Consider the following 11,978-nt stretch of genomic DNA (forward strand, 5'->3'; position numbering starts at 1 on the left):
AGCTTCTTGCCACTAGGCCACCAGAGCTCCCCTAGAAAAACAATTCTAATTGCAGCAGCTAATCATAAGATAAAATACTTGGGAATAAATCTATCTAGAGATACAAACTACCTATACAAAGAAAATTACAAAACATTAATACAAGAAACAAAAAGAGACCTGGAGAAAGGGAGGAATATACCATGCTCAGGGACAGGAAGATTCAATATCAAGATAATGACAATTCTACCAAAGGCAATCTACAAGTCCAATGTAATTCCAATACAGATACCAATTCTATTCTTCAACAAGATGAAAAAGACAATTTTCAATTTTATCTGGAATAGAAAGAGACCCTGAATAACCAAAGCAATGCTGAAAAAGAGAACCAAGGTAGGAGGCATCACACCGCCTGATCTCAAATCCTACTACACAGCTGTGATGGTCAAGACAGCGGAGGACTGGTACAGTGACAGACACACAGATCAACAGAATGGAATTGAGAACACAGAAATCAGCTCATCTACCCTGTGGTCAACTGATTTTTCACAAGGAGATGAAACAAGTTCAGTGGGAAAACAATAGCCTTTTTAACAAATGGTGTTCGCAAAACTGGAAAACCATCTGCAGAAAACTTAAGCAAAACTCACACCTCCCACCATAACTCATAAAAACCAACTCAAGCTGGATCAGGGACCTAGGAAGAAAACCAAAGGCTATAAAATTCATCAGAGAAAAGCTAGGAACAACTCTAGAAGCCCTAATCCACAGTGTGAACAGTCTTCAAAACATAATGAGAAACCTACAACCAGGAGAGAAGAAAATAGATGAATGAGACTTTCTAAGAATCAAATTCCTATACACATAAAAAAAATCTTCTCCAATAGGGTAAAAAGTAATGCCACAGACTGGGAAAAACATATCTGGCAATGATATACCTGTTAAGGGACTTGTATCTAAAATTTATACAATACTCTAGCTCCTCAACAAGAAGATGGTAAATAACCCAATCACAAATGGAAACAGGACATGACAGACACTTCACCAAAGAATACATTCAGATGGCAAACAAATACATGAAGAAATGTTCAAAATCCCTAGCTATCAGAGAGATGCAAATCAAAACAACTATGAGATAGCATCTCACCCCAGTAAGAACAGCAAAGCTCAACATGGCAGCAAACAACAAATGCTGGTGACGCTGTGAAGAGATTGGAACACTTATTTACTGCTGGTGGGAATGTAAAACGTTAAAAACACTATGGAAGGTGGCATGATGCTTTCTCAAAAAGTTGGAAATAGAAATACCATTTGACCCAGCAATTCCACTACTGGAATATACACGAAAGAAACAAGAGCCGTAACTCGAACAGATGTGTGCACACCCGTGTTTACTACGTTATTCACAACAGCAAAGAGATGGAAGCCAACCCAAGTGTCCTTCAACAAATGAATGGATAGGAAAATTATGGTTCATTCACACAATGGAATATTTCAAAGCACTGAAAGACAATAAACTTGTAAAATATTACACAGCATGGGTGAGTCTAGAAGACATAATGCTGAGTCAAATATCTCAGTAAAAGAAGGACCATACTGCGTAACACCACTGTTCTAAAATAGGACTCAAACGAGGGTGGGGGATAATGGGAAAAGATTGGGTAGATAATGACCATTGCATTAGAACCGATGAGGGAAGAACGGCCTGAAAGGAACGCATGACTAGGCACTATATGTATGACAACAATCCGGAACAAGGCATACAATGCAAGGTGGATTGGGGGAGGGAGGAAAATGTGCATCAATGAATGAATGAAAGCTCAACCTTTCTTTAAACTTTTGTTAATATCACAAAAAAGATTTTATTTTTTTTGTGTGTGTACTGTCAAATTGGATCTGACTAGTACACGAGGAGACAGCCCCTCTTCTCCAGCAGAGCATCTGGTGGATTCGAACCACATACCTCTGGGATTGCAGTGTAACTTCTTGCCAGTAGGCCACCAGAGCTCCCTAAAAAGAAAATATATTTTCAAAAAGAATCTCAACAGACCCTCCAAAAGACATCGGCCTACCATCCTATGAAATGCTCAACCTAATATAAGCTCTACTACTGACATGTCTACTTTTGAAACAAAGGATCAATTTCTTAAAAACTATACACTTGGCTTTCTTCTATTTTATTTTCTCTCAGGAAAAAGGCATAGACACCACCTCTCAAGTTTCCAGGGCAACCTTATTACCCTGGCGACTGTGTTATGAAGGGCTGGAAAGAGGGAAACCATGAGCTGGCCTGGGAGGGATCCTTTTTGGTGCTGTTAACTATAGAAACTGTTGTTTGTACAGGTGGAAAAGGATAGACTCATCACACACGGGCGGAAAAAGCCTCCTGACATTCTTAAGAGAAATGGACCAAGATTCCAGGACCTACCCTTACTGAAATATGTCTAAAAGAATTTCATCTTCTTCTTTCCCCTTGTCCCCTTAATACAGGGCATTTTACAATTAACATAACCCAGGCTGTCTTTCAGACTAACTCTCCAATTTGATGCATGTTCAGTCGGAGTCTTACAGCCCAGAAGCAACTGTTGTCTAATATAGACAAACACATATATAATATAGACATCCTTTCATTTCAGGAAGTGAATGTTCTCCTTGTAGAAAGTGTTAAGCTTGCCTGATGTGTGTATGGACATCTACACCTTGTGAGAACTGGCATCTTGTTTACTGGACCACCTTAGTATCAAGGGTGGACAGCCACTTTAGGACCCACTTGAGGAGCATTAAAGAAAACAATTCTGTTTCTATGAAGGAATACTCCCCAACTGCAAACTTTTACAATGATAATAATTACTTCTGATAATTAATAAATAATCTCCAAACTACGACCACGTGGACCTCAATAGTAGGAGATTATGGACTAGGGGCAGATGTTACAGGAAGAGACTCTAAGGAGATCTTCTCTCTAAAAATAATCAGATACCCATTAGAGGCCTATCAGTAGATTTCTATCTAAGATAAAGCCCTTCTGAAGTCTAGTCATATTTTAAAGAAGTTAAATGTACTGTAAAATGGTCCACAGTCAACCTCACAATTGCAAAGCAGTAGTATCCTAAACCTTTCTGATTGCAAAGAAATGAAAACAGTAAATGGAACCAGAATAGAAATGAGAATGTTCTTGCATTGTAAAGAATGTAACCACTCTTTCTGACAATTCATGTACTAATTGTTGTTTGGGAACCAAAATTTCTGTGTGTCAACTTTCACAGGAACCACAATAAAATATTTTTTTAAAAAATCAGATACAACTTAAGCCCTCCACTACTGAAGGAGAGGCTCAAACACAATTCTAAACACAATCAAATCCAGATTTCCCTTAAGCTCAGATAATGATCTCTCTAACGTGACAGTGGTTGAAGTGAAAAGAACTGAAACAAAGAGTAGCAAGAGAAATAGAATATGAGGATGCAAATACCTGGGTGGAATGGATAACACATTCTATTTCCACCCTAACTAAGAGTGAATGTTACGCATGTGGAACAGTGAGACTCAAGACTCAGGTCATTCCCTTTCCACTTAGATGGTCAACAGACCCAAAGGGTATATATTACATGACTGTCGTGTACTATCAGAACCCCACAGCAGGGCCATGAAACTTGCTGAACAATGTCACTGCTGTTCTCTGAAGTCAGGAGTCCTGCAGGTCAGCCCACAAGAACCATCAGGCCAACAGCCTCAAATGACCATTTCACCTTGTACCTCTCTAGGTTTGGGACACTCCTAGGACACACTCGTAGACTCGTGAGAAGACTGATTTGCTATTAGAGTCAGCTGTCAGTTTGTTATGTTTGGGGAGAACAATGTTCTATTTGGTACAGCACTTGTCTGTCAGTTTGCTGCACTAAATAACCTGTAGGTTGCTGTGATACTGAAAACTATGCCACTGGTGTGTCAAATGCCACAAGGATCATCTATGGTGGACAGGCGTTAGTAAAGCTCCCAGATTAAGAAAGACCAGGAAGCAAGATTGGCCATCTACTTTTTACATAACAGGCCTCTGAAAACCCTGTGAACAGTAGAGGAACTCAGATAGTTATAATACTAGTGGTATAGCCCAGATTGTAAGTCAGTCAAAAGGAAGAAAAATAATGGCAGACATTTTTAATAACTGGAACATGAAATGTATGTAGCTTGAATGTTGGGAAACTGGAAATTGTGAAAAATGAAAAGGTCATATGAATATCAACATTCGAGGCATCAGTGAGATGAGCTGGACTGGCTTCGGCTACTTTGAATCAGATAATCAAATGGTATATTATGCCAGGAATGAAATGAATCAGATAATCAAACAGCATATTATGCCAGGAATGCAAAACAGAAGAGTGGTGTTGCATCCATAGTAAAAAAGTCAACTTCAAGTTCTATCCTGAAATACAATGTTGTAAGTTATAGGATATTATCCATATGGATACAAGGAAGACTTGTTAATACAACTATTACTCAAATATACACTCCTACATCTACAGCCATAGAGGGAGAAATTGAAAATTTTTACCAAATCTTGCAGTCCAAAATTAACCAAAGATGCTTTAATGATAACTGGTTACCAGAACACAAACATTGGAAATAGTGAAGAAGGAATTGTAGTCAGAAAATATGGGCTTGGTGACAGAAATGAGGCTGGAAACAGATCACATTTTGTATTTTCAATGGTTTATTCATTGCAAATACCTTTAAAAAACCCCACACAAACAGTGACTTTACACATGGACCTCATCTGATGGGCTGCATAGGAATCAGACTGACTACATCTGTGGGAAGAACCACTGGAGAAGCTCAACATCAGCAGTTAAAACTAGGTCAAAGGAAGACTGTGGCTCAGATTAACAACTACTCATGTGCAAATTCAAAGTGAGGCCAAAGGAAATGAAAACAAGTCCATGAGAAACAAAACATAATCTTCTATATATTTGATCTGAATTTAAAAATAATCTTAATAACAGGTTTGAGGCATTGAACACCAATGATCAAAGAACAGATGAGTTGTGGGATGATAGCAAGGACATCACCTGTGAACAGAACAAAAGGACATTACAGAGAAGAAAGAAAAAACAAAAATGGATGTCAGAAGAGATTATGAAAATTGCACTAGAACATCAAGAAGCTAAAACAAAAGGAAAAGATGCCAAAATAAAAGGGCTGAACAAACAATTTCAAAGGGCAACTCAAGAAGACAAAGCAAAGTATTATAATGGAATGTGCAAAGAGCTGCAATTGGAGAATAAAAAGGGAAGAACTCGCTCTGCATTTCTCAAGAGAAATTAAATTCTCTGAGACAATGGAAAAACAAATATAAGCCTCGAGTTGCAATACTGAAAGATGCTATGGGCTATATATTGAATGATCCAGAAAGCATCAAAAGAAGATGGAGGGAATGAATACAGAGTCACTGTACCAGAAAGAACTGACTGACATAGAAAAATTTCAAAAAGTACAATACGAGCAGATGGTTGTTATCTGCCATTGAGTCCCCAGTCACTGTATCAATCCATCTCATCTGGGGTCTTCTCCTGTACTGTCCCTCCACTCTCCTGAAAATTATGTCCTCCAGGGACCAGTCCCTCCTGGCCACATGCCCAAAGTATGAGACAGACCTTCAAAATCCTATCCTCCAAGAAACTTGGTTTCACCCTCTTCAAAACAGACCTAATTGTTTTCTTGGCAGTCCATGGTATGTTCAAGACTCCTCACCAGCACCACAACCTGAAGGCATTGATTCTTCTGTCATCCTTAATCACTGTCCAGCTCTCTGATGCATAGCAAGTAATTGCAAAGACTATGGCCTGGACCAGGCAACTGACAATGTTGTTTCTCAGTACTCTGGAGAGGTCCCTCACAGCTGATTTTCCCAGTGTAATTTGTCTTGATTTTCTGACTGCTGGTGCCAAGAGTGCTGACTGTGAAGCCAACCAAGCAAGCTGTCATTTTTAACAACCTCAATCTCTTCTCCATCTATCATGGTGCTGCCAAATGCCCCAGTGGTGAGAATCTTTGTCTCCTTGATGCTGAGCTTCAATCCACGTTGAAGATTTCAGTCCTTGACCTTCTGCAGCAAGCATTTCAGGTCTTCTTCAGTTTCAGCAAGCAAGTCTGTGACATCTGAATATCACAAGTTGTTGATGAATCTTCCTCTAATCCTCATACCACATTCCCTCCCATAAAGCCCAGCTTAACGAATGATCTGTTCTGCACATAGACAGAAAAGGTATGGAGACAGGATGCATCTCTGACACATCCTTTCCTGATTCTGAATCATGCACTGTTTCCCTGCTCTGTTCTGAGGACTGCTTCCTAGTCCGAGCATAGGTTTTGCATGAGCAATGCAATGGGGGCAATGGTAATGAAGAATGAAGTGGAGGACGCACTGAAGGAATTGGCAAAAAATAAGGCCCCAGGAATCAATTAACAGATGCAGCTATGGATATGCTCACCAGTCTATGCCAGAAAATTTAGAGGACAGCTGTCTGATCAACAGATTGGAAGAGGTGCATATTTATTCCCATTCCCAAGAAAGGTACTCCAAAGGAATGTGGAAACTAACAAACAGTATCATTAATGTCACATGCAAGCAAAATTCTGCTGAAGATCATTCAAAATGACTAAAACAGTACAGAGACAGGGATCTGCCAGAAGTTCAGTCAGGGTTTAGAAGAGGCCCTGGCACCAGGGATATCACTGCTGATCTGAGATGGATCCTGGCAGAAAGTTAAGGACACCAGAAGAATGTCTATTTATGCTTTATTGACTATTCAAAGGCATTTGAGTATGTGGATCAAAACAAGTTATGGTTAATGTTGAGAAGAATGGGAATCCCAGAGCACTTAATTGTGCTCATGCGACCAGGAGGCTGTTGTGTGAATAGAGCAAGGGAACACTTATTGTTGTTAGGTGCCGCTGAGTTGAGCATGACTTGTAGTGACGCTATGAACAAAAGATCTGAACCCTGTTCTGTCCTGCACCATCCTCACACTTCCTGACACACAGGAGCCCACTGCAGTCACCATGTCAGTCCACCTGGTTGAGATCTTCATCTCCTTCAGCGACCCTCCATCCTTCCCAACATCATGTTCTTCTCTAAGGAATCGCACCTCTTAGCAACATGTCCAAAGTATGTGAGGCGAAGCCTCATCATTCTTGCCTCCAAAGAGCACTCCAGCTGCACCCTTTCCAAGACATGTCTGTTCATTCTCTTGGCCAACTATGGGATGTTCAGTGCTCTGCTCCAACACCACAGCTCAAAGGCGTCAATTCTTCTTCTGTCATCCTTATTAATTGTCTAGCTCTTGGATGCATAGCTATCAACTGGAAAGACCATGTCCTGAATCAGATGCACCTTAGTCCTCAAACTGACATCACTACTCCTCAATAATTTGGAAAGAACACTACATGGTTTAAAATTAAGAAGAGTGTGTGTGTGTAGAAAAAGAGAAGAGAGTGTGTTAGGGTTGTCTTCTCTCTCCACATCTATTCAATCTGTATACTGAGCCAATTATTCAAGAAGTTGGACTCTATGAAGAAGAAGGTGGCATCAAGATCAGGGAAAGACTCATCAGTAACCTATGTTATATAAAGGACACAACTTAGCTTACTCAAAGTGAGGAGGAGATGCAGAAAATCAAATATAGCCTTCAATACAAATTACACCTCAACATCAATAAAACAAAATTTCTTACCACTGGACCAACAGGCAACATCATGAGAGATGGAGAAAAAGTTGAAACTGTCAACAACTTTAAGTGGTCCACAATCAACACCCTCGGTACCAGCAGTCAGAAAGTCGGGAGAAGTATTGTACTGGGAAAGTGGGCAGTTAGGGACCTCTCCAAATTATTGATGAGTAATGATGCCAGTTTGAAGACTGAGGTACATCTGATTCAGGCCATGGTCATTCCAAGCTATGCATCTGAGAGCTGGACAATAGGTATAACAGAAGAATTGATGCCTTTGAGCTGTGGTGTTGGAGAAGAGTACTGAACAGCCCACGGACTGCCAAAAGAACAAATATATCTTGGAGAAAGTGCAGACTGAATGTCCTTCAAAGGCAAAGATGATAAAGCTTCGCTTCACATACTCTGGTCATGTTGCTTTGAGGGATTATTCCTTGGAGAGACACATGATTCTTGGAAAGGCAGAGGGCTGGCAAAAGAGAGGAAGGCCCTCAACCAAGTGGATTAACATAGTGACTGCTGTAATGGGCTCTAATGTGTCAGCAAGTGTTAGGGTGGAACAAGACAGAACAAGGTGCAGATCTGTTGTTCATAGGGTTGGTCTGGGTTGTACTCAACTTGACAGCACCTAACTACAACAGTAAAGCTAAGAGGATGCAGTGAATATTGGCCTTTTGAGCAACTTCAAAGTCAATCTGCCATTACCTTCTGATGAACAGATGTTTAGTGGCACCGTGGAAAACGATTACTTGATGTCTTATCAGCACAATGGAGTGGTACTTGTGCCCTCACCCTTTCACCTTGGCATTCAGATCAACAAACCCAGCAGGACACCCTCCGAATCAAAGAAGTGTAACCACTCCATATGGTTCCTTAAATCATTGACTCTACACTGACTTCACTGGGGCTCCCAAGAAGCACCAAGCAAATTTAAAGCAAGGAGCCAAGGACTAGAAGATTCGAATCCATGTTTTGTTGGTCTATTATTAACAAAAACGTAGACTGAATTAATTAAATATAACCAACAAAGATTTCTCAATTACACTTGAGATACCATAAAAGGAGGAGCCAGCCAGTTCGGGCCCACTACTAGGATGACCCAGGAAAATACATTGTGATATTAGCAGAAAAGGGTGGTGTCTGTATTATGATTGGACCAGGCAGATTGTGGCTTAAGGAAATGGCTCAGGTGAGAGGCGGCAGGGCTCCCATCCACACTCTGGCAGCAAGAGGTTTCTGGTGGATCAGCAATACTCTGATGTCAGATGTCCTGGCACTGAGAAGATGCCACACCTCTGTCCTCTTAAACGTACACCAAGGGCAGAGGAAGGCAGTGCTGCCTCTGGGCCCAATCTGTTGAGAAGTAGCCCCTTCCCAGAACCCCCAGTCCCCACCAGCCTCATGCAGTAACCCTCCAGGGCTCACGCCTAACACACCATTCCTACCTCCCCCTTCCCCCGTCTGCCCTAACTGGCTGATGGAAAGGACCTTCACTTGGGAGCCTGAAGGTTGCTCTCATTATGTTTTTCACGTAAAATCAATTTCATTGATTATAGCTATGAATGATTTAATTTTACTTGTATCTAAATCAACATCCTCAGAAGCGATTACTGTCGGAGTTGGAACTGACCTGTAGCTGACCCTCCACTGGGATTCCAAGGCTGGAAACGGCATAGAAGAGAAGGCCCATCTTTCTCCTGGGAGCCGCTGGTTGATTCAAACCACCAGAGAGGTGCAGCCTTTGAGTCAGAAGCACAGCTTCCAACTTCCACCCCTGCTGCCACCACCACGGAGACCTTTCAAGTGCTAGTTTATGATGAAGGTGTTTCTGACCACGGTGATTCCATTTTCAATTGTTTTATAAGTACATGAAAATGGAACAATGACTAAGAAAGACTGAAGAATAATTAGAACACAAAGTCACTGCCATCTAGTCACAACCCACGCGGGCCAACACTCCAAGTTTACAAGGAGACTGTCTTCTCTCAGGGAGCTTCTGGTGAGTGGCTTTGAACACCCAGAGAGGTGTGACACTTGGGTGCACAGCACAACTCCCTACAGACTTGGCCACCAGAGCTCCCACGAAGAATGACCGTCTATGAGTCGTGAGGTGGTGAAGAGTATTATCTATGCCGGGGACTGCCCAAAGAACTATCAACTCTGCCTCAGAGGAAGAGCCAACAGGATGCTCCTTAGAGGCAAGGATGTTGACACTGTCTCACACACCTTGGGCATGTTTTCAGGAGAAGCTAGTCCTTGGGAAAGTCGCCATGCTTGGAAAGGTGAAGGGTCAGAGAAAGTGGAAGACCCTCAACAAGATGGGCGGACACAGTGACTGCAGCCACAGACTTAAGCATGTCAGGGATCGTGAAGGCGACACAGCAGAGGGCAAGGTCAGGTGTGCTGGATGGAGGACACTAGGAGGCGTGGTCGATTTGATGATACCTAACACCCTCAGAGCAGTATTTTTCAAGGGGATGGAATAAAAAATTCAACTTGACCTACCAAAGTAAATGTTCTAATCTTTTAAGATAAAACTAAATCACAGTTTAAAGAGATCTGTCCTGAAGGGGGCCTTTAATCAGAGCCCTCCCCCCTCCCCAGGGCCCTGCCCACCCCCCAGAGCCCCCCACCTGCAGCGAGAAGGTGAGCGCCAGGTCGGTCTCCACTTGTCCACTGGGGGGCAGCACAATCTCATGGGAGCGCAGCACCCGTTTGGAGCCCTGTGAGGAGAGAAGACATGAACACCTCTGGGGGCTTCTAACAGTGTCTGGACAGAAAGCCACAGACCAAGGGCCGGCAGGCATGAGACAGTGTCATGCCCAGAGGCAACGCAGGGCTAGGGCTATTCCACAAAAGAGCCTTGAAGTCCATGTCTGGATTGTACACAATCTGCTTTATACCATTCATTACAATAACGGCCACATAGCAACACCTTCCCAGTTCATCCCTGTGATTCTCATGTCTACTAATCCTTCTATCCTGCCTTCTGGGCTTCACCCTCTCCAAGTCCTGCTCTTTGACCTTCCATGGCTGGCTATTCTATAGGGTGATGTCTCCCTACGGTACTGCTGTTTGTCTGACCACGGACAAATGTGAGCCACTGGAAAGTATGCCAGCAGGACTCAGGGGTCATGGGGAACTGGGAGAACTTCACAATATGCCTGGGATTTCTGACAGTAAAAGATGAGACAACTAAAAAAAAAAAGATGAGACACCTGCCTCCGGGAGAAAGACACAGCACACAGCCACAACTAAAAAGGGCCTTGCCCGCAACTAGGCTACAAGTAGAGAAACAGGGCCCAAACAAGAAACTTTACAGGTAAAAAGTAAAATCCACACATAATAATGTGGAGAATGCCAAGAAATGCTGGTGATAGGCAGATGACCCATTTGAATAAAATTACACAGGATTCTAAACTCAGACTGTACACAGAATGAATCCAAGAGAACGGCCAAGTCCACCACAGTGTTACTGCAGAAGAAATCACCCAGGCCAGTTCCTAAGGCTAGGACACCACATACAGTGGGAAACAAGGTCCTGCTGGTACATACCTCAGGCTCTGGGGACAGCTGGGCACCATGGTCCTGGTCAGGAGTTAGTCCCTATCCCAAATCTCTGCCCCCTGTTTGCCTTAAGAACTGTGCCTGCCAAGGCCGTGCCCTGCCCACCACACTAAAGCGTCCCTGTCAATGAGTATCCACTGTCAATGTGATGATGGAAAGACGCTCCTGGAAGCTGTCCTTTCTCCTCAGAGGGTTCCCCTGATAAAGTATGACACAGCCCTTGACACTGTGCTCCAGAGATATAAAGCACTCAGGGGGGACCCCACTGAAGGCCATGTTCCCCAGGGAAGGCCATGTTCCAGGGGATACAGTACCCTCAGTTTGGGGCTGGGGTGAGGTGGGGTAGGGATACAGTGTCCCCATGGGGAGGTCATGGTCCAGAAGTACAGTGTCCTGGGGTGGGGGTATGTGCTCCAGGGCTATAGGCCCCTTGGGAGAGACCATGTTCCAGGGGACAGAGTGCCCTCAAGGGTCCATAGGAACCTCCTGGTTTATTATTTTTTTTTTTTTTGCTTCACTGTAATTCTACAATGAATTTAAATCCTGAGAAGTCTTTTTTGTTTCTCTCTCAGTATGACTCACATTGGCCAAAAAGGACTGAGGCAAGCCCTGAGGAAGGTCAGCTCCTGGGAGTTAGATAGTGGTGGGGGTAAGAGGTGAGGGATGGAGGTGAGAGGAGGTGAGGGGAGGAGGGGAGGAATGGAGGGG

The 11,978-nt window shown here is 42.9% G+C and overlaps 1 protein-coding gene across 1 annotated transcript in view; it reads right to left on the bottom strand.

Moving 5' to 3' along the window:
* Positions 1–11,978, bottom strand: part of PACS2 (phosphofurin acidic cluster sorting protein 2) — a 71,280-nt gene that overhangs the window by 57,392 nt on the left and 1,910 nt on the right. Inside the window, exon 2 of the mRNA XM_006902698.1 lies at positions 10,337–10,426. Within this exon, the coding sequence (XP_006902760.1) occupies positions 10,337–10,426 (90 nt within the window). The remainder of the gene's footprint in view (positions 1–10,336; positions 10,427–11,978) is intronic.

Source organism: Elephantulus edwardii, unplaced genomic scaffold (genome assembly GCF_000299155.1).
Source record: "Elephantulus edwardii isolate Elephantulus edwardi_28Jun2011 unplaced genomic scaffold, EleEdw1.0 scaffold00440, whole genome shotgun sequence".
Lineage (NCBI taxonomy): Eukaryota > Metazoa > Chordata > Mammalia > Macroscelidea > Macroscelididae > Elephantulus > Elephantulus edwardii.